General features: G+C 39.4%; 1 protein-coding gene across 1 annotated transcript; it reads left to right on the forward strand.

Moving 5' to 3' along the window:
* Nucleotides 1–26388, forward strand: LOC146328229 (myelin protein zero-like protein 2). The gene is made up of 5 exons (XM_084717112.1): nucleotides 1–314; nucleotides 21663–21832; nucleotides 22198–22408; nucleotides 23505–23676; nucleotides 25360–26388. Exons 1-5 carry the CDS (start codon nucleotides 260–262, stop codon nucleotides 25517–25519), a joined length of 768 nt encoding a protein of 255 aa, XP_084573238.1. The 5' UTR covers nucleotides 1–259; the 3' UTR covers nucleotides 25520–26388.
* The last annotated feature ends 609 nt before the right edge of the window (nucleotides 26389–26997 follow it).

Genomic DNA, 26997 nt, shown 5'->3' on the forward strand with positions numbered 1-26997 from the left:
GCCCGAAAATCTGGTGGGAGGGTACTGAAATGAAATGTATGAAGGCAGCAGCGAGTTGGGACGCGTCTTTGGAGAGACAAGGTGGAGGAGAGGACGCACCGTGCAACTTCATGTTTTTATCCCTCCGGAAAGAAGAAGCGGATCCACAGACCTGTTTGCCGGGTTTTCTGTCCCTGTGAGTCGCCGGAGGAGCCTCAGTCAGTGGGTTAGCTGACTCCCGGTCTCTTGGTCATCCATCGGACAGCCTGTCGTCCATCCAATGTGCGTAAAAGGGCTCTATTTCCTCACCGTCCTGTCTGGACTCGCAGCTTCAGGTGAGCCTCCGAGTTAGTGTGAGCGGATACGTCGAGTGAAAAGATGGCTTTGAGTTAATGTGGTGAGGTTTCTTTCAACAATTTATTTGTTCCGGTAATCACAGAGTCTGGTGTGATTTATTCAAGTATATGCTTTGAATTTTTAGGGTATTTTTCTGTTAACATCAACAAGCAACATATTGTTTTGATCGCTACATGTTCACCTTAGGATGCAACAGACTATATGTAAACAATCTACATTTTCAACAATTAAACTAATGAAATTACCTCTATGATCATATATAGTAGGTATAAACTACCCTGTATCTGTTTGGCCATGTATTTTACATCTGGGTTTTATGATACCATAAGATAGGATATACTTTATTGTCTCTGTAAAGAAATTTGTCTTGGACTCAGATGATGTACACATGTAACTGCCTTTCTAGCAATGGTGTCAAAAAATCACAACAAAACAAACAACAAACAAATTACACATTGGCAGAAACACACATATTGAACATATTACACAATCCTTTATAAGAATTAGGGCTGCAACTGATGATTATTTTCATTGTCGATTAATCTGTTGATCATTTTCTAAATTAATCAAGTAGGTGCTTGGTCCATAATATGTCAAAAAAATGTTGACCACTGTTCTCCAAAGCCCAATGTGACATCCTCCAATGTCTTATTTTGTCCACAACCCTAAGATGTTCAATTTACTGTGATGGAGAACTAAAGAAACCAGAAAGCATTCACATTTGAGAAGCTGAAAAAAGATTTTTTCTCACTAATTTAGTAGTTGACAACTGATCAAATAATTACCTAATCTTGCACCTGCAGAATTTTTATAGTTTCAAAAGTTGACCATTAATACATTGTTTTGATTGCTACGTTCATCCTGGGACACCATAGCCTACAAATAAATAGGCTACATTCTGCAACAATGAAACAAATGGTCATGTATTTTAGCATCTGGGTTTTCCAAAACTTTACATTGTCAGTGTTTCTTCACATCCCCAAGAGTGCTCTTACTGTAAGACCTATGACAGGACGACCCCTTAGAGATGCTGTTGACAATTGAGAGAAAATAGTGATTCTCTTCCCATCAGTGAAAGCTCTACGGGGACCCCTAACCTCGGGTCTCTGAGTGCCTGTTGTGCGTCATTGGGAAGTGGAGGACTTGGCACAGTCAGTGGCACCGGGAGTGTCACTGAAGAATTCCTGTGCAAGCCATAAAACAGCCAACTTGTGACGACATAATGACTTTACAGTATTTACCGGCATCAAATCTGTGGCCGCATTGTGTTTTGCTTTTATGCAACTTCACTCATTTCCTGCCTATTAATGCACATCCGTGCTTTGAAGTGTCCCATTGGATGCAGATAAGTCCACCTGCTTCCTGTACAGGGGGGTCCAGGATATGTCAGCTGGATCATAACATCTTATAAGATGTACACAATGAAAATAAACACTATCAGACTATATCTGACTGTTATAGTTGTTCACATCTAGGGCTGGGCCATATATTGATATTATATTGATATCATGATATGAAATTAGATATTATCTTGGACTGTGAATGTTGTTATATTGTGATATGCCATAACTGTTGTGTTTCCTGGTTTTAAAGGCTGATTTACAGTAAAGTAAATGTAATTTCCTGAACTTACCAAGCTGTTCTATCTGGTCTATTATCTGCCTTTAGCCACCCCAGTCATTATATCAACAGTACTGATGATTATACATCACAGATGTCATTGGATTAATAATTTGTGAATTACAAACCAATAGTCACCCCTACAACATTGTCACAACATCAACATATGTTTTGTTCATATTGCTAAGCCCAATGTCCACTACAAGTAATTGTTCTGCATTCTAAATCTAGTGTAGTTATAGTAGAGGGATAATAGTGATACGAGTCCATTAAAAAATGTTGGATTAATATTACAGCTGCATTCATTTTTTTAATTGTGCAAATTTTTGCTACTTGATATACTGTGTATTAATATACAGCAATCCATCATATTCTGTACGATAATTATAATTTTGCGCTTTTTGAGAATTTACGAAATGTTATTGTACTGAAAATGTATATATCATATAAGATATATATCATATTTTACGGCATAGCCTAAATCAGGGATTCCCAAACTTTTTCATATCAAGGACCCTGACAAAAGATGCATATTAGACCACAGACCCCCAATCTGAGAGGATTTGTATTAAGGAATCCCCTCTAAGTATGATTTTCTTTTAAGGTTTCAAGATAATCAAGTCTTCATAGTCAATAAATGATCAAATTAGGATAACTATAAATTACAATCAAGCAAAATGGCCAGCCCTATTTCTTCCCTTCTGGTTCCAACTTCTAAAATATCTGATAAAAGTTAAAATATTCTATTCCTCCTTTTGCTGGAGACCCTCTGCAGCCCAGTCAAGGACCCCTGCTTGTCCCTAGATCCTAATTTGAAAACCACTGCCCTAAATATATTCAGATATTATTTATAACTCATATCATCCAGCCCTAATCACAACGATTTATTAGATAGACTCACAACTATGAAAATAAACACTACAACTCTATCCAAATGCTGCAACTGTACGGCTAATGGAGAACGTTTTAATATCACAAGTTGGCGTATCAGTGGCAATTCATTCAGGTTGTTTAACCTTGAACTAATCTGTGTCCATCCCGGTTAAGTGGATTATATTGATTGAACATGTCCATCTACTGCCAAAGCACCATGCAGCCCAGGGATTCACTATATTAGCAAGCTGCTTATGTTTACAAGGAGCATGTGCCTGCAGATCAGTCATAACACAGTCACAGGCTGACACAGACACAGAGCAGGAGGATGACTAAATATACTGTGTGGATATAGAGCAGCAGATAATCAAATAACAGCATGTGGATGAAGAGAAGCATGTTGGAAGTGATTACAGCTCAGCAGCATCTCATGTCTGTTATGCTGTATTCACTTCCACTGCCTTTGGCTTTATTGTGTTGGCGAAAAACGTCACGGCACGATAAAACAAGCCAGCAGAACCATCTTATTTTCATGAGATACGTGTGGCATAAAATTGCAATTACGTGCACAAAAAAAAAAAAAAATTCACGTTTGTTCCTCTCTCTTTCCCCTCCCTCCTCCCCTCAGGTGTACACTGTGACATTAAAACAGCTAACACATTTACCCATCAGCCTGCTGCTGTTTTGACATGCATTGCTCTGATCAAAGATGGTTAGTATTCGTTCACAGACTTGCTGCAAAGAGCCCGTGTTTAAGGAGATATGATAAAGACCAAACAGAATAATCTCCCTCTCCTCCTGCTGCTTCAAACATAATCGCAGCGAGTGTTGAAGTGGTAAAAATCCTTCATAGCGCTCAAAGATAAATGCACTAGTCCTTTGTGTATTTTTATAAAGTGTGTTTGGCAGGAGTTTTTATAAAAATACTATAAATCATAATTTGTGTCAAGATTCTTTTGGGAGCAGTGTTTTTTTTTTTTTTTTTTGCTTTTCACAACACCAGAATGGAATTGCTTTCTAGAACAGATGTGATCATTACCAGATTTGCACTCTTTTTCGTGAAGGCTGCTACTGAGGATGCAGTGTTAAAGCAGGATCAGTGAAAAGCTCTTTTGTTTCATGAGTTTCATGTGGGTGGAGGCACACCTCCACGAGACACTAGTAAAACAGAACATCTGGTCACAACAAAAACATGTAATGTGACATGTTTTATGTATAGTTTTCACGAACATTTTTTTGTGTAAGACAGAGCTGGTAAGTGAAGAAGCGCAAATGCTTTGTTACTGTACTTTATTCATTTTGTTGAGATTGTATTCTTACATTATTCCCAACATTGCCAACAATTCCAACTTAAATCTGGGGAAATATGCAACGTATTCAAGGTAACAATGCGCGTCTTACACTTAGAGTGAGGAAGGAAGTCACAAACATGACTAAACTTACCGTAAATAAAATTTTAATACATTACCTCCTTTGTGAACAATTAAGAAAACATCTCCCAAGATCCAAGCTACATCATGACATTATCAAATGATGTCCTTTGTTATTGTTTTAATGTGAAAGACACCCCTAGTGGCAGAATTTACATGTTGTGTAGATAGGCAGGATTTTTGGGGTTTTTGTAGTTACCTGGAGTAATTTTTTTTCTGACAACTTTACCTTTTATTTCTTACATTTTAACACAAATATCTCTCTGCCCAAACAGATTTGTTTCTTTAGTTTTAATGCATTTGTGGGGAATTGATGATAATTGTTATTTTGCAACATTGCACACCACTTAACCAACTTCAACACTGACTTAAATCTAAATGGACTTAAATTTAAATGGAGGGAACAATAACAATTAGAAAATACGATTCACACATAGACCAAAAACCCAACCTGTGCTCCTGTGTTGGGATATGGGCCCCGAAGTTTTCTGTCTGTCATAGTCAGGCAATTTAATTTAACACCAGCTTTTTCGTGTGACTAATAAAGGCCTTTCAACTAGATTTTAATACAAGTCCCATTTGTAAGACAGGGCCAGAAGATAAAGGGCCCACTTTAGATGGTATTGTTTACAATTTACAATTAAAATGACCACAAACAATAGACATGTAGTTGACATCAGGCCTTTGGCTCCTGGCTGTTTGGGGCCCTGGGGTATTTGCCCTCTTGGCCCACAGAGAAACACATTCTGACTTTTCTAAAAAGTAAATCAGTTAAAAAGCAGCAGTTGGTGATGTGTACTGGCAGTCTTCTTCTCCACGACCTCACGCTGTTCTCTCGTTTTGAGCTGCTGAAATATTTAAAAGGGAAAAGTGATGTTTGAACTGTAGGCAGTAGCCTTAAATAGTCAGACTTCCCTGGTAAAAATCTTAAATTTTGAAGTTAGATAGACAGAATCTACTCATTCTTCATTGTTCCATAAGTGAATCTTTCATACTTGTGTTGTGAAAGATAATTTGGTAGTTTAGATTTAAACATATTTTTTCCTGTTTGGCAGCTTGGATTCAAAACCAAATATAATGAAGCAGCCACACACTGTGACCGACTCATTAGGAAAAAAAAATACACAGAAAACAAACACTGTTTTCGTTTAAACAGTTTAGACCAGATTACTATCATTTCACCACTGTCTTGACCAAACACAGGCAGGTGGCTAAAAGTCTTTTCTTAACATTTTACTGCTGCTGTTGATTAAATCTTTTTGTTTTGTGCTTTCTTTTAATTCCTTTTGTCTTCCTCTGACATCTCCTTCCTCAACCAGAAGTCTGAAATGCTCACAGGCTGACGTGTGCCAACCTGTCCTGACTTACTGGTTTAGCACACACACACACACTCACACACGCACACACAAAGCCTGCCAGACGCTCTTACCGGTTGTTTAGGACTCAGTTTAACTCTGTCAGGTTTACAGTAGACGAGCAGCCTCATGTGCGTCTTGCCGGAATATAACAGTCTCTCAGCCACTGTGTGTCTAATCTCACCACAATAATAGGTCACTATAACAAAGCATTGCTGTGGTTTTTGACATGCTGTACTGTGTTGACACACCTAGGAGGATGCCTGGCCTTTGTGTGGGGATGATGGGATTGCCTGAGGGGCCTGTGGAGTTGACAATGACGCGTTCATATGCAAGAACACACCAATCCCCAACACAGCGGGCTTAGGGCACATCTGTGAAGTGTTTGAGTGTGAAGGCGAGGCACTCCCTGCGTAATGTTTAAATCACAGGGCTGTGCTCGGCTCCAAGCGTAAACAGGGATTTGAAAAACATTTCTCACTGAATTGAAAGTTGGTTCATCCGAGGTTTGAGTGTTTCTGCACAAACACACATGCAATGTTAAATCTGCAAATACTACACATTTGTTAGCATGCGGTTTCCATTTGTAGAGTCATTCTTACATTCTCTGTTGGCTGGTCACTCGTTCTCAAAGCTGTTTACAGTTACCGTAAACAAGTAGATCTTCAAGCTATAGCAACACCTCCACTAGGTTTACGGCATATGGAATAAATCATCTCTTTCCACTGAGTATCAGCAGTTCTCTCTGAGCCATCTGATATGCAGAAAGCCAAGAGGAGTTTCAGCATCAGTTTTCATCAGTTAAATATTTGTGATTGAATGCAGAGCAGGCACGATAATAGAATTTCCCAGGCTCCTTTTCTGTGTTTAGTGTCTGACTTTCCCTGTCCATCCATTGTTATTTAAAACACTGACTATAAAAAATTCCTCACTGAAAGAGTGGTAGAGGCGGCTACTTATCTGAGTTTGCTCACTAATTATCTGACACTGTACTCAGCAATTTAAATGAATGGGTGTAAAGAGAAGGGGTGGGGTTAGTGAGTGACGCAGGTGAAGGAAGGGCTCGGTCACACTTGTGCACTTGAATGTTCCCTCCACCTCTCATTTGTTTCCATTGAAACCTATGTGACTGACACATGTAAGAGGGCTTTTCTGGTTTCAGTGTGAGTTCAGCCCAGCTCTGTTACATTAGATGGCAATGGGAAAGCTAATTTTACCCCAGTAAGAATTTAAGCAAGTCATGAGCATGCTGCTGGTTTACCTAGTAATGTGCCAATACAATTAGTCCCAGTCCTTTAACATTCATTAATGTTAACATTATGTCTTATTAATAATAACATGCATAATCGATTGGATGCCAAGTCAAAACATAGCTTACTTAATGTTTAGCTTTAATGCTTACCTTTCCAATTCATGTTAGCTAAAAAGACACACTTACTTGCCTTTAGTGACAGATGTAGATCTTGCATTTTGCTGTCCTCTACTTCCTACCATCTTCAATAACATAATCCTTGAATACATTTTTTTTGTACATTTTCCGAGTCTCCTCCATGATTGCTGCGTCCTTCATTGGCCTCTGCTGGCCTACATTCAGTGTTGTCAAAAAAAAAACAAAACACAACTTCTCTCAGTATCCAGAAAAATGCAAATATTTAATGAAAAAAGTCGAGTCATTTCAAGTCGTCTGTCTCAAGTCTAGATCAGTTCTCAGGTTAAGAATGCCAAACCAAAGTCAAGTCGAATCTTTTGTCAGTGTTACTCAAGCAAGTCTCAAGTCCTAAAATTTGCAACCTGAGTCTTGAGTCATGACCGAAGTCATGTCACTTGAGTTCCCAGCCTCTGACAGTTGCCTACTCACTCCACGCCCCCACTGCTCAGTTTTAGTGATGTTGCTCTGTATCTGAGTATACTTGCATCATCATCTTCACAACTGTTTTTGTTGCTATTGTGTCAATTGCAAGATCTCAATAGCAGTCCACTTCCTTCTTTTGGGATGGTATTTCTCACACATGATGTGAAATGTACTTGAATACACATTAACCATACTTGAGACCAGCTTTTCAGCTTGAACTGAAGAATGCACCGTGCTCTGCTACAGCATGCAATATTCACATAAATCAGACAAAAAGGACTTTGGGGTCATGTGTACTTGGATTTACATAGTAGCTCCATGGGAAAATAATCTAAAGGTGTATAATTTACTATTTTCATAATTATAGTCTGACTGTGACTTAAAGCGGCTCTCCAATTATTTACCAATGTACTTTCATTAAATTTGGGAAGTCACAAGAAGCACATTTTTAGATATTCTGGCTATTAGTCCCTAGTGTGGCTAAAGCTCCAAAAATACTGAATCCCATATTCTGCACAATGAAACTAAGTAGCATCTTTTAATGTTCCTGTAATGTAATGTCAGTTCCTGGGAAATGAACCAAACTTTAATCTTATCAGTTTCATTCCACATTTGCAGCACAGGTCTTCTCTTATAAATCTGAAGTCTGAAATTAAATTTGAGATGCCATTTGTATTATTTTCTTAATCTTTAAAGTAAGACATTGTAATTTTTGCCAACCACTTTGGTCACAGATGACCATTATGGTTTGCAGCTAAAGTGTTAAAACCTATTAACAGTAGCAAAAGTGAGGAAGACTGATAAAGTCAGTGAACTGATGTTGATTACACAGCAATATTTATATTAACCCTCCTACTATCATTGGGGTCAGTTTGACCCCATTCAATGTTTATCATTCAAAAAATAATAGTTGTCTTTTTTTTTTTTTGCTTCATATTTCATGACTTTTCCTAATTCGATGGGCACAATTGATTAAGCATAAAATTACCATGATGATATTTTTTCAATGTGCTGAACACATATTGCACGTATTGGTGTCAATTTGACCCCAAGCTGTTTTAGCTATGTAAAACTTGTCTGTCTGTGTGTCACCCATGTGTGACCTAACATCCCCACACCTGCAGGGGCAGAGTTGATACATGACATGGGGGAGGGGGAACAATATCGGCAAGTGCAGGTTTGTCCCACCTAAAATGATTCTAAGACCAGCATGACCTGTTCGCTATGCAAGAAATATGTCTGCAAGGAGCATGAACACACTCTCTGCACATCCTGTGCAAAGTAGTGCAGACTAGAAGCTTGACTGTGGGCATAAAGAACTATTTCCTGCTTCACAAATAGGTGAATTTTCAAACATGTAAACCCCCTCACACACACCAAAAAAAAAAAAAAAAAACCAACCAACCAACCAAAAAAAAAAAAAAAAAAAAAAAAAAACTTTGCCACTGCCGGTCCTAAGCCCAGATAACAAAAGAGGAGGGGTGAGTGAGACTTTATAGTGACTAACCACAAATATGTTACAGAAAAAGGAGATAAAAATAAGTAAATAAATATGTTTATTAGAGGAAGGGGGTCATGAATGTGCACCCCAAATTAGAAAAGATTTGGATGAAAACTTTTCAAGATAAATTAATTCTAACGTAAAAGTTTGGCCTGATGGTATTCAACAAATAAACAAAGTGCCTGACACAAAAACTTGGTGAACAGTTTTCTGTAAATCATTTTCTGGAGGCAAATATTCCTGGGGTCAGATTGGCCCCCAAGTGTAAAATGTGTTAGTTATATTTGAGGATAATAGGAGGGTTAAGTTTTCATTAGCCACTAAAAGCTACTGGTCATACTAGACCAAATATGGCTGAAGCTAGCTCCAAAAGTGAGTCAATTTTTATCGACCTCCATATTAAATTTTCAGAGCCAAAGATATTATACAACTGTTAACAGGCTGAGTTGTGTGACAAATAAACTGAGCATTATTTGTGAAATTAGTGGTGTGCCCCTTTAGGGCAGAGAGTGAAGCGCAGAGGTGTTTACCTCCTCCACTTTGTAGTTAGTGATCTGTATTTTGTCAGTAGCTGACTTATTCATCTGCTGAGGGGCAGAGGTGGAAGTCACAGTGCGACTGGATTCACTCTGACTCATACCACTGCAGGACACTTAGCATACGGTTAGTCAAGCCTCGTAGTAAATATGTTGAACTAAGGTTGTGTTTTGAATGTTGGACAGTCCTTTCAACAGAAGACAGTGGGTGTGTAGAATCGAAGCATACGGGCTAGACCCCCCCTCAGGAGTTTGTAATCCCGTGGAGAAGTTGTTGAGTCAGCTGCGAGGTGGGAGTGGAAGAGGTTTGATGGATTAAACTCTTATCCTCACTCACCCACTACACGTTTCCTCTGGACGCCGCCGCCTGATGAATTACAATTGGCCTGGAGGAAGCAGGAGGGGGAGAGAAGGAGAGGAAGAAAGAGTTAGAAAAAGAGATTGATGCTCGGTCTGTGTTTGGACTGACCTTTAGAGTATATTCAAACACATATATGTGTTTTTCAGAAGTTTGGTACAGTTCTTACATCTACATGGTTAAAAGCAAAATAAGATGAGTAAATTTAACATCAGTCTTGCAATTTGTGACATTCTTCATGCAAAGAAAGGTCTGTTTTTTTTCTTTAAAAACAAAGAGAGATTCCTCATAAATCAAATGAATGAAGGCTTTTGGATTTACTGTTCCAAACACCCGGTGTCTGGTACATCTCTCTGGTCCTGATACACTTTATATTTCAGCTTTATTTGGAGTAATTGGCATGAGCAATGGCCGTCACCGCAGATGAAAGAAAACAGCACTACCTGTAGAAAGTCAAACAGAACAAGTCCTGCTAACTGGATCTGTGTGAAGTGTGTGGAAAAATTAAACAAAAATGATTTTACAGATATTGACTGAATTCACCATATTCACATGGTGGCCATTTTCCTCTGATGTCCGGAAAAAGATGCTCTGATGCTCCTCTGATGCTCAGAGTGGGAAGGTTGAATGACATTCTGCTGTGTTTTCAGTTACAAGTCATATAAATGAAGAAAATCTCATTGTTATCATTTACTGCCTCCAGATTGATCAGCAACTGAAAGACAATAATCTGCTGATATTTCAAGATAAAATAAGATAAAATAACATGTTTGATAACCCGTTAGCTACTGTAGCTAACTTTAGCATTCAAAAACTTCACAGTACGTTACCGTTTGTTAGTCTTAGACAATATAATAGGAAAGGCATAAATAAAGTCTAAAATATCAACACACATCTTGGACACATTCATTTAACATTGGATGCAATGAAGCTGGCAATGAATGTTCACATTAATGTCTTGCTGAAATGTCCAGTCAGTAACATTATGTGACATCATGCCCACTGAAATATGTATTTCTGTGTGATGTTTCATACAGATTACATCCAACACAAAACATACAAGCACTTTAGCGGTATATGCTTTGTGTAGCAGTAATGATGTTGGTAACGTTAGCTGTTTTCTCACGGTAGCTAATGGGTTATCAAATGTTGTTTTAGCTTGAAATATAGCCTGATTTTCACTATCAGTTGCCTTTTCAGTTGCTGATCAATGTGGAAGCAGGGAAACAATAACAATTTGCCAGATTCCCTACTGGTATAGGACTTATAACTTGAAACACAGCAGTATAATGTTTGAGCTTCCCACCCTGAGTGTGATGTCAAAGGAGAATGGCCACCGTGTGAATATGGCGAATATGGTGTTGAAAGAAGAGCAACAGAGGTAGTACTGATGCTTTGGTATGTACATATGTGTACTCGAATCGTTAAATGGCCGGACTTTACAACTACATGTGATAGTTGTACCTGCCATCACAAAACCATGTCCATAAATCTGCTTCAACAGCCTTCACTCTTCTGGGGAGACTCGCATTGAAGAGTGTCGGTGAGGTCACCATTGATGTTGTGTTGTGTTTGTAGTTGATTTTTCGGATCATCATTTTTTTTATTTTTGAAGTTTGGTTTTAATTAGTTATTTGATGCTCAGCAAAGAGGGTTTCATGTCATGTTTGCGATTGAGTCAGCTGGGTGTCTGGATGGAACCTCGACAATGCAGCTTTAATCCTGATCACTACTGTGCAGACTCCAAATGACGTTTTGGCTTCATTTTTGGACAGTGGGAAGAAGAGGAGACACATCGTCCATTTTTATTTAAAGTCAGTGGTTGGAATGGGTTGAGGTCAGGGCTCTGTGCAGGCCAGTCAAGTTCTTCTACACAAACTGACCCTTCTAAGTACCTCCCATCTTTGCTAGTAGCAAATAGTAGTATAATAGTAGCGTATTACCCGGTGGAACCTATGTCAACTTTCTCCTTTCCTGTTTCCTATACTTGCTATGTGCTAAGCTTGTCTATGTTGAAAGAAAACAAACTTTGAAAATGCTTAAATGATGTGGTTGGGAGACCTGTAAAAGGAAAATATATAGTCTCATTTTAAGTTAGCTAATGTTTGCAAAATGCCAGCTAACAACTGATGTAAATATAGTTAGTAGGTGTTGTGCTAACAAAAGCTATTAGATGTAACTAACTAGCTAATGATTGATGTAGATTAATGAGCTAGTTACCAAGCATTTTGCAGTAGACGAACACACTAACTACCCAGCTAACAATCGATATAGATAGTTAGATAGCTAGTCAGCAAGTGTTTTAGAAACATCGGCTGATGTGACCATATATTTGTGGCTTTTATAGGTCCCCGAGAAACATCTTTTAACCATCTTAAAAATGTGATTTTTGTTTTCAACGCAGACAAGCCTAGCACATAGCATATCCAAATACAGGAAACAGGAAAGGAGAAAGTTGACCAATGTTCCAAAAGAGGCAGGACTTAGGAAGGGCCATTTGGGGAAATCATTTCTTTATGAACCTGGCTTTGTGCATTGTCATGGTGAGACAGGAAAAGCCCTCCCCCAAACTGTTGCTACAAGCACGCTAATGTTTGAATATCATTTTACCCTGTAGCATGAATATTTCCTTAGCTGGAACAAAAGGGCCCAAACCATAAAAACAACCCCAGGACAAAAGGAAAAGAAAAGCATGTGAACACATACTTTGGGCCATACAGTTGCTTGTTTTGGCACAACTGCATGTTCATGAGTGGAATGGACGGAAACCCGTGAAAAGAAAATGTACAGCACGTTATGTTACACATACAGTTGTGTCCATCTCAGGGGTTCCCTCCCATTACACCACTCAACACTTACCCTCTCCCTCAACTCTGTGTCCTCCTCTTCTGCGAACACACTGTTACCTGAACCTGCTATTCCCAGCGCTCAGTCCAGTTATGAAAGACAGGCCTTGTTAAAAAAAAAATCCAGAAAACTAACCTGGGCTTGTGAAAGCTCTCACAAAGCAGAGAAGAAGCTCTTTGTAATCCACTGAGCTCTTTGTGTGTTTGGTTCCGTCCTAAGTGTTTCCTCCAAAACCGGTGCAACAGAGAATCAGGTTTCCTCTGGTGGTCTCTTTGTTTCTGAGGCATAATGAAGAGAGGAAAGGCACAAACACACACCGTCTAGGAAATAATGTAATGAAACCAATTTCCTGATTTACAGAGTCATGCCAGCTACTTGATTTCTCCTGCAGTGTTCCTCCACTCCAAGAAGGCTTAACATCCTCTCAGCAAATGGAAATACCAGGCCTACAGTGTGTACTCTAAAGGAAATACCTCTTAAACAGTGATTGTAAACTGTTTAGTATCCCCATGGTGTCCGGATATCATCATGTGCTATCTGGTCATGGATATTATTATACTATTTAAGTTATAAAAATAGCTGCGTTCCCTCCGCTTTCCTTTGCTGTTTATAAATCTACATATTCATGGACACCTGCATCAACAACCTATAAGGTGACATGAAAACTTTGACGAAGATTCAGATTGTGCAACAAGGAGGACATGGTTTTTTCCACTGTGTGGATTGTTTTTAAGATTATCAAAGAAAATATTTAGAATACCAGAGAATGTTTGCCGAGCAGTAATGACTCAAGTTCAATAGTGAGCATGCCTCTCTGCAGTGTGAAACACACCCAGAATGGCCTGAAAATGCTAAGGTTTTGGAAAAGCCACCCTTGGTAACAGTAGCTGAGTAGGATATTTAAATCTGATGAGACAATTCAGTTTGTTTGTCTGTCTATTGGCTAACTAATTATCTTAAAAGAGAGAGATTTTAATGAAGTGTGGTGGAAAGTTAGATCATGGTCCAAGAAAGAAGTGATTATTTTTTAAGCCTCTATGTCAGAGGATTGTTGTTCAGCCTTGGCAGTGGTATACACTGTCTGAGTGCACTGTTTAACCAGATGATAAACAAAAAAATCTAACATGGCAGCATTGGCAATTGTCTGATCAAAGCTTAGCAACAGTAACAGGTACAGCAGACCTGTCAAGCCTTAGATTTCTCCACATGCCATTTACCTATATATGCTTTTGACAGTGGTTTTATCAATATAAAGAACCCAGAACTAAGTTTCTATAAGCTACTTAACTGAAAACCTGAGCCTATCAGAAGCCAAAAATGGATGCAGATGTGAGGTATCAGCAGGATTAATGGGAAAACTGTGGGATCCAGATACTCAGTAACATTATACCTAAATTAGTGTTGCTAATCTGTCCCAAGAAACTGTAGAGGTTGAAGCTAACTCAGTCAGTTCTAGTATTCTATAGCTGAAATTATTTCTGCCAGCCTTTTCTTCTGCACATCACATGCATAGATATGGACTAATATATCTGGAAATGTGAGACTAAAGAGTCTGTAAAGCATGGTGGAGATTATGCAGTTTTAAACCTGGTTGCACTCTGACTTTGGGGTGAAACATTATATGGGCAGGTCAAACACTACTTGATATTTTTTTCACCTCTTTGGAAGGCTTTTATATAATCATGGGACAACTGCCAAGCCAAGCAAACCTAATCACACTTGAGTGGGCCTGGTTTGATTATTTTACAGTAGATGAAAGTATTTGTCCTCTTTGGCTTCAGACGGGCCAGTGGACCAGTGTAGTTTGTAGCAGGTAGTGTTGACAGGCAGAATAAAGTGCATTAAAGGTTCAGCAAGTTCACTTTATTGGGATATAACGGAGATACTGACAAGATATTATGGATGAACGCCAACACTGGTACATGGAATGCAGAATGTGTGTGTGTGTGTAGACACAATAGACACACACATAACAATGGATTCCAGCTTTTCCCGATGCTCTATCAGTTTGTGCATAGAAACATCTGGAGTTTCCATTGACAAAAATACACACACACACACGTTCACACACTTTCTCCAGGAGTTTGTGTTAGATAAGAGGCTGACCTGACGTTAAATCCCATGTGAGAAACTCTTTAATTGTTGCTATAGTAATTCCAAATTTAAACAATCAGGCAGCAAAGTGTCAACACACTCCACACAAAGACTCTAATTTTGTCTTTTTAATTACCAGTGAAGAGTGTAATCGGTCTGTTTCACAGCATTTACTATAATAACTTTAATAAGGGAAATATGAAGTAGAGAGACAATCTTAATGAAGACTGACATGTTGTTTTTTCTATGCTTTATATGTTCTGACTTAGCAGTACCTTTGTGTCAGCTTGACAAACCTCAGTACAGAGAGAGAAAAAAGATTAGAAGTAGTAGTAGTAGAAGTATTTATTATTTTTTGTAATGATTCAAAACAATCAAACGTTTCTAGTCAAATAATCTTCATATAAATTCAGTTGTACTGGAGAAAACATGTTCAGTAAGCTTAAGATGTTGGAACCAACATCTGTTCAGTGACACTGACAAATATTACAAACAAATTTGATCTTCTATTACATTTTCTCAGTTTGAAGAGTCAGTTCTTCATTTCAAACAAAGAACTGTGTTCCGACACTGATACAAAGATGATATATGAAACTGCTTTAAGTAAAAATTGTAAATGTGTGTAGTGACTGAATTCAGTACTGAAGTACATCATGTTTTGCAGTGCTTTCATTATTGTGAAAACAAATATATTTAATTGTATCAGTGAAACACAGTAAGTCTTCATTATATGTTTTCTTCAAACTATAAAAAAGAAAGGTCTTAGGAGAGTTTGCACTCTCAAACGATGAATGCTGGGAGATCTGCTAAGACCCACATTTCTTTAGAAACTTAATTTAATGAGTAAATTAAACTCTATACAGGACATTCATTCAACTCATTCAAATCAAAAGATCAAATTAGGAAGCTGTTTATAAGTTCCTGAGTGTTATAAAAATGAATACTATCAATTTTAAGTTTAAATAACTTGAATGAATAGTTACTTTAATTTATCTGAATTCTTTTTAACTGGGCAGCGTGTTACTTTAGGCTGGGAAAATGTGAACACAGGCTTTTTTCATCCAATTTCAAAGAGAATCCAAATCGATGGCAGCCATTAAGAATAACTTTATAGAAATAGCCAGTCTTCTTGCTGATGATGTTGTTTGCTGACGTAGGTCATATAGAGGCATCGGTATTAAATTCAGACTGTTTCATAACCAGTTAAAATATATGCTTAGATGTTAAGTAAAAACAAGGTTAGTTGATTTCACTAAATATCTGTGTGATTTTTTTACAGTGAGGTATTCTGCAAGACTACTAAAGTATGCCGGACAATGTCTGTAATATCTGAGACATAATTAGGATAAATTCCCATATTTTTCTACACTCTGGTCCTGCCCTCCTCTGTAGGACACATAACTCCATCCTAATAAGCCATGAAAGCTCTCTCTCTCTGTCTCTGGACACTGGGTGTGGTCACAACTGGCCAGGCAGGATGTTCAGATATAAACAAGCGAGCAACTTGGACTGGACTGAGAGACGTGCCAAAGTAGTAGAATGGACAGACAAACAAGCAAGCAAACAAACAGTATTATCTTATCTCCTCCTTACAGACTGCAATTATGTAGGAGAATACATTTTCCATCATAGTGTTATCCCCTAGCGCCATCCATCCATCATCCATTCCTTCATCTACTCAATCATCTCACTTTTGTTCATCACTTAGGCTCAAGCTTTCATTTCTGCTTGTTTATCTCCCCTCTCTCTTTCTCTAAATGAGTTAAATTCTGCGTTCTTAATGTCGTCACTCATGTAATGGCATGCATCCTCCTCAGGAATTAGTGCCTGCTAATGACCGATTAAATAGTGATCATGTACTTTTAGCCGCAGGGACAAATTAGTACTGTAATTGAGGCTCTGTACATAGTTCTAACTGTTCTGTCATTCTGCTAATATCCATTTTGCCTTCAAAAAGGCCTAATTAACCTTAATTCTTAATCAGCTCAGCTTGCGTCAAAGGATGGTGTAGTTGAAAGCGTTTTAGTTTTTTGTTGTTGAAAGGAGATTAGGAACGCTTATTTAAATCCATGTACTGTAAATAGATTGGTTAAGGGAAGAAATGTGAAAATGAGGTGTTATGGCCTGGAGGACCTGCTTTCTAGCCTGATACATGAAGCATGATGAATCATTTCAGCACAAGCTTTTACACAATTTGGAAGAGGAGGCATTGCTCGTCAAATCTTCCTCTGAAATAAGGATGCAGAAATAGAAGGGTCTGACTGTGGATACTGATTTGATGACTAATGACTGTTATTACAGAGATTTACCCCTTCTCTATCTATAAACCAAACTGAGAGTCTACAGCTGAGCTGTACTACAGTGGTGCTTTGGGAAAAATGCTAATGTCACATCGTAACATGCTCACAGTAACAATATTATGATGAGGATGTTTTGCAGGTACAATATTTAACATGTTAACAATTAACATAGTGTGTTAGCCTGGTAGCATTTGCTGATTAACACTGAAAATAAAGCACTGCTCATGCATGAATTTTATTAGTTTTGCAGGTATTTGGTCATAAACTAAAGTATTGGATATATTAACCTGATGACAGGATGTAAAGATAGACAATGCCGGCAGTGGAGTTGCACTGGGGCCCGTAGATAGAGAAATGTGTTGGGTGGAGAATGGGCCCTTGCAAGCAATACAGATTGCCATCTCAGAAATATGCCTGTGTTCAAAGAAGAACTTGCATTACATTAAAAATGGTGCTATTTGCCATATTCTCTAACAAAGGCAAAATAGTGAAAAAAGTCAACAGCAATGAATGATTATTCTACATACGTTATAAAAACTATTAGAAACTATTCAATGAATGTCTGTGCAAAGATTCATGGCAGTATATCTTACAGTTGAGATATTTAGTCTGGAATAAAATGGTGAACCTATCAACCAATGGATGCCATCCTCAGCTTTGCTGCTATGGCCAAAAACAGAAAACCATGCATTTTAGTTTGAAATGAGGCACATGCAATTGAATACACAACAGTTTATGCTCCCATTAGCACCAGCGCTCCTTGATTCTTCCTCTTTCTCTGCAGCTTACACATGAAATATGGAATATGAGACCTTTTACCTGGTGGCTCGGACTCTCTGAGTTCTGACAGACACACACACACACACACACACACACACACACACACACACACACACACACTTGGAGTCGAGCCAAAGAGGCAGTCATTACTGGCTGTTCTGATACAGCCAGTGCTGATGTTATCTGCCTAATGAATATCCTAAACACAGGCAGTTTAATCCACTAACTTCAGAGTTTCCACTGCCAGGTAGGCAAAGAAGAGAGAGAAAGGTGGCAGAGAGGGCTTGTTCCTCTTTGAAGTCCATCCATCAAAGCATTACTCTGTAATATAAAAGTTAACATCTTATTTTTCTCTGTGCAAGCAAAAATATCTGCCAGCGGGGTAACATTTGTTGCACTGCCAACCAATTTGCTTTAACATCTTTCTTGACTTTAGCAGACATTTATCGATGCAGGTTGAAGAACCTGCCTTATTTTCACGCAGAAAATCATTCCAAACAAACATATACTACAATCTAACAGCACTGACATGTTTTTTTTTTTTCATTTAAGAAAAGTACAATTCTAAATGTAACAAAAAGATGGACATTTCTTGCAGTGTGTACACAGGCTGTATTGCTCACTCATACACACTCCTCCCAGGTTTCATCGGGCTCATTTAAAACACATTAGGCTGTTAGAGCGCTGTCAGGGCTTGGTGATGAGAGAGAAGCCTGTCTGTTTAATGCTGTGCGGGGGCCGTCTGGTCGCCCCACTCTCTCATCCCAGCCTACAGGAAACTCTCTTCAGTCTGATAAGGAACAAAACATGCTGCCTGAGGAGCCAATCCCCTGCTGACATTTTCCCAGTTTGCTGCCGCTTTAATGCCCACTGTATTTATAATGCAGGGGTAACAATGTGGCTCAATTTGCCTTCCTGGACTTTACTAATTTCTTTGCCTGGTGCCTCATATTGCCATTCAACATGGGGCAAACCCATCTAAAGTCACTTAACCTATGTCTTCAATCAATCTTCAATATAGTTCAGATTTTTTGCAGTAGAGTTGTATGAGGTACTTATCCATAGACAGTGTATTACCTACAGTACCTCGCGGTCAGCACACCCCCAGCTGCCAGGATGCTGGTGTAGGAAGTTAAGCAATGTACTGCTGTGGACAGAGTGAGCAGCAAAACATATTTTAGCTACCTAAAAAAGTCCTGCATAAAAAAAAAAAATCAATGTCAGTTTAAGTGTACACTATATTTAAAATATCTTTTACTGCTTTACTTGCAAATCACACAACTTTTTCAGGTGGGAAACCAAAGCCACCGGACTCCCTTGGCAAAACAATCATTTTAACTTGCAGAACACGAGAGTTGCTAGTCCGCTGCTGCCTCAATCCGTGATTTGTTTGTGTTATTGTGAGACTTTGATGTTTTCACAGATTAGTGCTGATTCACCAAAGTCACACAATAACGCAAACAAACTGACTGATTGAGTCAGCGATAGACCAGCGACTCCCATGTTCTGAGATGTGAAATGGCTGTTTTGCCAAGAGACTCTGGTGGCTTTGGAGGAAGCAATATACAGCTCTGGAAAATATTGAGACCACTCTCACAAATGTTTCTTTAATCAGCATCTCTACATGTATGGCAGCCGGTCCATTCCAGTGTTTGTTGGATTGCAACACAAGCCTCCTCATTCTACTTAATGAGACACTGATTAGGTGATCACCTGAACCTAATCTTATTTTATGCTGCTGTGATTAAAGATTGAGATGATCCCACCAATATTGATTTCTAAACTCTTCCTAAGTTAAAAGATTAGTGCTGTGTTGTTTAAAAATAATAATAATTAATTCAAGGTCTGAAAACACTGCATCTTTTTTGCTATTTTGACCAGTTGTCATTTTCTGCCAATAAATGCACTAAATGGCAATTTTTTAATTTCAAATTTGAGAGAAATGTTGTCAGCAGTTTATAGAATAAAACACAAACGCATACACCTCAAGTGATTTTTTTTAGGTGGGCCATTTTTAGGTGGTTAAACTACATTTTGCTGCTGACCCTGTCCACAGCAGTATATTGCTTAGCTTCCTAAACTCTTGAATATTCTCCAAACTAGGGTTGTCCAGACCACCATCTACTGCAGGTAATACACTGACTATGAATAAGTACCTCATTGACGCTCTCTTTAAAATATCAGATCTATCCCTTTAATCCTCCTTTTTAAGGTTTACATTTTTTAAAGTCTTTATATTTCATATCCACTATAGTTAGCACTGCTGTAGTACTGTGCAATGTTTTTTAAGAAACAACACCTTGAGCATCTTATCCATTTTACATCAGACAAACAGAATAACCCTGGTGGAAAGTGATTGCATCAACAAACACTAATTATTTCATGTACAAAACTGAGGCCTGGGATGAGACATGCACTCAGGTGATCCATGGAGCCACAGACAGCTCATCTGTCAAATTGAAGTGTCTCTGATAGTCAGAGCTCTCATCAAGTGTATGCCTTGTTCTGCACGGTAATCAGATAGTGTCCTAATGACATTAAGACAAGTCTTGGCTACTCAGAGCTCACTGTAGCTGCTAGCTCTAGTGTGCAGAGGGAATTGACTTTAATAAGGCTAGACATGGCAGCTGATATTATTAGGATATATGGAGCTCCCCTATAAATAGACCAGGTGATTTGGAGTAGACAGTCTGCACATAAACTTCCACAGAGACTTATACAGTTGTACACTCACTGTAGAATAGGGTTGGATCTGTCTCGATAAACAAGACTCTGCAGTCTCGGGGAGAGGAGGATGTTCCTGATGTGATGTTGACCAGCTGCCAGACAGAAACTCAGCTTAAGCATGTCTGGGACAGGGCATATATGCATGTGTATGTGTGTGTGTAGTCTATGTGCAGTGTGTGTCAGCACTAACTCCACACTAGAAAGCTCCATCCATCATTATGTGGAAGAGCCAAATTGTTGCCAATATACCTCTCCACTCTTCCAGTTCATTCTTTTTCCATCTAATAGGTCTACCAAGTACAGTAAAGATTGATATAGTCCATAACCATATAATATACAGCAGACTGTCAATTCCAGCACTGTCTCAGCTGCAGTGGTGCAGCTAAAGTGGCTATTATTCATTAAATGCCATAGATTTGGCCACTGGAGGACTCAGAGGGGAGGGCAAGAGGGGTGTCCTTGTATTAAAAAAATGCAGCAAAAGTGCACTTTTGGAGGCCCATATGGGGGATTAAAACATGATAAATTGCCCACTGGGGTGCCCTTCCAGTGTGACAGAATGTGGTAAAGTGCCCTCAATGGTAACTGTTTAACCAAAAATGCATCACAACTTTCCACAGGCTGGTGCCCTTTTTTTTTATTTTTTTTTCGCCCCTGCCCCTCCGACAGCCTGAGTCTGCCACTGGATGTGGCCTGCTGATAAATTTGAACTTGGAGTTCACTCCCCAATCGCCTGATCTAATCTCATACATACAGCCAATCTGTGTGATTTCAGCATATACTGTAATAGATGTATCTAATACAGTTATAGTGACAACTTGGCGTTTGTGATTTTTCCTGCAGCAGTGCTGCGTAGGCAGAGGTGGGGTCACTGGGTGCACTGCATGCACTCTCTAGGCAGGAATTTACTGATGAGGGTGAATTCATACTGCATATGTTGTACTTCTGTATATCACAAACTGTTAATCTATATATAGATTGTGCTCTGTATGCCCTGCATTCCGCTATGAATAAATAAACTCTGCTTTTGTGCCATATGTTTGCATGTTGCAGGCGTGCTGCAGGTCAGTGGGATGCGTATATACACATCTGGGGATGTGGAGGCAGTGAACGGGACGGATGTTCGTCTGAAATGCACCTTCCAAAGTTCCGCTCCCGTCAACCCTAACAATGTCGTCATCTCTTGGAGTTTCAGACCTCTCAAACCTGGCCGAGAAGAGTCGGTGAGAATGTGTGTGTGTGTCTGTGTGTTTGTGAGAAAATGAGATCAAACCTTAAACCTCCCTCACTGTGTCAGGGAGCATCCGCCCCCTCAGTCAACTGAGAGAGGAGTCGGTGAGTCATCAGGCTCCCTACAGAGCGTCCAAGACAGTCTGTGTGTGTCTGTGTGTGTGTGTGTGTGCATATTGAGAATCGAGTGAAAATGAAGCAGCAGGTCTGGATTTATGTCTTGTCTTTCTTTTTCTGTCAGAATAAAATAGCTTCTTTCCACAGACTCAGTTTGGTTTAACTTTCTATCTCTGACAATTCAACCAATCAAACCCATAACTGTTCCAACCAAAACCCTTCATCAAATTCCTATTTTTAGGTGTTCCACTACCAACAGAAACCATATCCTCCTCCAGATGGCATTTTCAGGAAGCGCATTGTTTGGGCTGGGGACGTCATGGGCCGTGACGCCTCCATCATAATTCAACAGGTCAAGTTCACCTACAACGGCACTTACATCTGCCAGGTCAAGAATCCACCAGATGTTCACGGCGCTGTTGGAGAGATTCGGCTCCGTGTGGTCACCACAGGTATGCAGTTTAATTCTCAGACAAAACATTTCTTCATATATGTGGTGAATAAAATTGTATTTTCTCTTTGTCTCTGAAAACATCAACATTATTTCATGTCATACTGAAAAGCCAAATAAGGGAGGACAGCAGAAGAAAAATACTAAATAATTAAAATTTTAGAGAAACTACTCAATTGGTTACAAAAGAAGCAACTAATACTTATATTATAGCACTGACACATTTTAATCTAAAAGAATGCAAATGTTCCATACATATTATTTTAAAAAATCAATAACAATTAAATGGTAATTGGCAAATTAGTCTTTGAACAACAGTAAAAAAGAGCTTCAGGTACATCCAATTAAATGACATGCAGTCATTTATGATTAAAGCCAATCAGAACTACCCCTATATTTTATTTGAAGAAATAACCTGCTCTAACCTGTTAATATGTGCACCAAAATCTAAAGCAAGAGGTTCCATGTTGCACATGTGCTACTCAGGTAGGCAGTGTGGTCCAGGTGTTGGGCAGTGATACTTTGAGCTAAATGCTAATGTTAGCTAACATGCTCACAATATCAATGCTAACATATTTAGCAGGTAAAGTGTTTACCATGTTCAACATCTGAGAACATCTTAGCATGTTAGCATGCTAACAATTTCTAATTAGCGGTTAACACAAAGTGCAGTTGAGGCTGATGGGAATATTATTAGTTTTGCAAGTACTTAGCCAAAACCCAAAATATCAGAAATAGACCTTCTGACCTCATGATGATGCTATGGGAAAAGTCAGGAGATAAAAACAAAAAAACAGGATTAATGCTCTGGGGAGTGTTTAGTTTCTACATATTTCATGGCAATCAATCAAACAGCTGTTGAAACATTTTCCTCAAGACCATAAAAGTGAACCTCATGGTGGTGCTAGAGGAAATATCAGGACATCAAGTAGTTTATGTCTGTGTCTAAAAATGATTTATACTTTTGTATTTATAACAGCTAACAGCAGACACACACTCACAAATGCACAGTAAAATGGCTCTGAGCAGCGAGAGGATTTTTGCCATATCCAACAACCACACTCACACTCTGCATTTTTGTGTCTCCTCACCTGCAGCCTCTTTCTCTGAGCTTCTTCTTCTGGCATTGGCCATCGGGGGCGGTATCGCCGCTGTGGTCTTCCTCCTCATCATCATTTTGTCCTGCAGGCGGTGCAAGAAGAGGAGACAGAGACAGCTGGAAGGGAACGAGGAGGCTCCCCGCAAAGAGAGAAAAGACCCCACTGCGTGGTAAGACCAAGAAAGAGACAGAGGGAGAGGAAGAGGGGGATAGAGAGAGGAACCGAAGAATCGCATACTTCCTCTCTCGCTCTCCGTCTAACTCTGGGGATCGGGGCATGTGGTGCCTCTTCTCGGGTCCTGGGGCTTTTTTCCTACTGGACGCTTACTTCAACCTTCCTCTTCGAACGACAGTTTTTGGATCCCAAATCTGGACCAGTTGATGGGCAGCTGTCATTAAGCAGAGATAAATTAAGAATGTACCTTTGTGTAGAAAGCTGTAGATATGGAACCTTAGCTGGACTGCTGTGCATCTTTTATTTCACCAAGTGCCTTTACATTTCTGGGGAGAAACAACTGTTTTATCAGTTGATCTTTCCAAGCTAAATGGGCCTCCAAACACATTTCCTGTTTAGAGTAAATGTTTTGATAATGTTGAGGTAGAACAATGGTGTATTCCTGCTGTTTACTTCCCTACTAATACATTTCATACCCCAACATGCCAATGCAGTACAAACTACGTGTACGTGTTCGGTAGATTATTTCAACACATAATAGAAACTGAGGAACAATGTATGAGCAGTTTCCCAGCTTCTACACACAAGCTTTCGTCAACCCTCATTTCAGTGGTAATACAGTAGGGATGTCACAATTCTATGACAAAGAATTGGATAGAATTGCAGGTTGCCGGTAAGCCTTTTTTTTTTTTTGACACACCCGACACACGCAGGAATGGGGGATGGAGGGAAAAAATACCAGAAGAACCGGCAATCCTGCGTTTGATTACAATCGCTTTTTGATTGGGCTTGAAATTGTGACATCCCTCTTGGACAGTATATCAGCTGTCTGAACCACTTTACTGTGGTTCTTCTGAATCCACAGGAGAATGCTGGTGTATATTCCTGTTTTTGTTTCACTACTGATGTTATGTTGCTGTACTTTTCTGAAACTCTGTGCTGTTGTTATCCTGATGTTGAAACTCCTGCAGAAATAATCAAGGTGCTATCAAATGACCAAAACCTGATTTAGCACACTTGTTGGAAACAGACAGTACTTTTGTAAAGAATTTACCAGCATATGCAATAACAGTTTTAAATTTTATTGACAAAGTGACAAATCTTTTGAGCAACTAGTAGCCTCTCTGATGGCTGATTGTCTGTTTTCAACAATGAGCTGTCTTATCTTCTTTCTGGGCACGTGGGACTTCTTTGTTTCACTCTTGGGGTTTTCAGATCTGTCTGTCATAGACACTGTGTTGCGATAACTCACTGTGTGCACCAGACTTTAAAGCCAAGCCTCTCAAGGAAAAGTTGACAACTCTGCTGTCATCTTGGTCAATCAGATTTATTCAGACTTCAAACCAAAGCTTTCATTGAAAAACTTGGTGAAGGAAGGAAACATTTTTCCCCCATCAGATATGTAAACAGACATTTTGTGTCCAACTTTCGCTCTCAATTTGGGACATTTTAACCCTGTGTAATGCTAACCCTTTGTCCCTGCTGCTGTGTTTGTGTTGTCTGCTCGTCTTTGTCCTTTCCCCATTGTGTGTGACTTATGCACATGCATGTACATAAATAATTCATGAATGTGTCATGCATGAATGCATATCCCGGTGTGTGTGTGTGTTATGTTGCTCTTACCTCCCCTTGCTGCATGTCTCCCTGTCCCCTCTGTCTGTGCATGTGTGTGTCCCAGCCACCCATCGAGAGCCATCCACCTGTACCTATCAGAGACGTCCATAGAGATTGACAGTTCAGATGGCATGATCTCAGAGGCAAGCACCAAAGACCCGAGCTCATCAGAGTCGGAGGGCCCGAGCTCAGATGACGATGATGACGGTGATGACTCCGACTGAGGAGGTGGGGACGGACAGACAGACAGAAACACTGATATGAAGCCAGCCAGGAAGCTCGCTGGAGGGATGCCCAGATGGCACCCATGGATTATGGTCCACATTTCTGCTGAGCGGAGACTAGATGAAGAGAGCGCTGCTGCTGTTGCGTTGAAAAACAAGCACATTGTTCAGGAATGGGAGGAAAACGGAAAGATAGTTCTGTTTGAAAAGTTTCCGAATGAGAGGAAAGATTAGAGACATGCTTTTGATGAGGGTCAAAGCTTTGAAACAGGATCAAAAGTACTTTTGAGAATCCAGAAATATTAATCAGAAGAAAGAAAATGCTGGATTTAACCTGCAGGGCTCTAGAAGTGAGAGGGACTGTAATCTTGAGGTAGGCTTGGCTACTGGCAAGGAGGGAAAGAGGGGTCAATTTGTGGTCAATAACTGTCTGTTGTTTTGACAAGACATGGATCTTGTCAAGTGTGGGAAGTCAATACCAAAATCAACTGCAACATACAGCTGAAAATAGTCAGAATTAGTTTAGTTTTTTTCAGTCATGATCAGCCATAAAAGTGCAGCCTTTATATTTTTCAGGATACTTAACTTTTGTTAACTTTTTACTGGTTTAGTTAAAGGTCCAGTGTGTAAGATTTATGGGGATGGATTGACAGAAAATGGCAGAAATCAAATAAAATATTAACAGGTATACAATTTAGTTAGGGGGAAAATAAAACATGGCTCTGTCATGTCAACATTTGCCCTAGAAAAAAGGTTTTAATAATTGTTTCTGCAAGTAGAATGTATTGTTTCTCCTTATACACGACTAGCGCCATGTTGTGCAGGTCTGGGTATCCAGACAACAACAACTCCTCCAGGTTCCCTTCTTTCTGTCTCGCGTTGCCTGCTATTTCTGCTGTGCCCACCTACTTCTATTTGATTAACCAACGCCAAGCTTACAGCCAGAAAGTCAGCCCGGTGAACTTGGTGAATGGCAGAACAAAATTTGTGTGCATTCATGCACGTGGCAACCGTGTCTTATCCCTACCACTGTGATCGAACCCATTTCACTTCTGCCATCTTCCCCTCACTGAAATGTGAAAAGTGAAAAGGACTTAAGTATGTTTTCATTGGTGTATAATCATCTGAAAATAAGAATTGTGTTTCTGTTACCTTAGAATGAGCTCATTGTATCTAGAGAGGGTGTGGGCCCTCTTCCACTGAGGTGGATGTGAGATGTTGCACTGCCACGTTTCTACAGTTGCCCAGAACAGACAAAGCAAACACTGGCTCTGGGTATGGCCTTTCGTGTTGTGTGCAATTTTCACGGCCACCGTACTTTCTCCCATGTGCTTGGAAGGGGAGGGTAAGACGATCTGTTTGCAGTCTGCAAGCTCACTGCTAGATGGCACTAAATGCTACACATCACGTAGAATCTGTAGGATCATCTTTTGTATTTTAAGTTTACAAATCAAGGTCAGTGGGGATAATGTAGGTCT

The sequence above is a fragment of the Lutjanus erythropterus genome, chromosome 4, assembly GCF_056507025.1.
Source record: "Lutjanus erythropterus isolate fLutEry1 chromosome 4, fLutEry1.hap2, whole genome shotgun sequence".
Taxonomy (NCBI): domain Eukaryota; kingdom Metazoa; phylum Chordata; class Actinopteri; order Lutjaniformes; family Lutjanidae; genus Lutjanus; species Lutjanus erythropterus.

What these genes read in the sequence shown, in the direction of transcription:
- LOC146328229 (XM_084717112.1), top strand. Translation starts at nt 260, where the DNA reads ATGTGCGTAAAAGGGCTCTATTTCCTCACCGTCCTGTCTGGACTCGCA. An exon ending in AACCTGGCCGAGAAGAGTCG is followed by an intron (nt 21,833 to 22,197) that starts GTGAGAATGTGT and finishes TCCTATTTTTAG; the next exon opens with GTGTTCCACTACCAACAGAA. An exon ending in AGAAAAGACCCCACTGCGTG is followed by an intron (nt 23,677 to 25,359) that starts GTAAGACCAAGA and finishes TGTGTGTCCCAG; the next exon opens with CCACCCATCGAGAGCCATCC.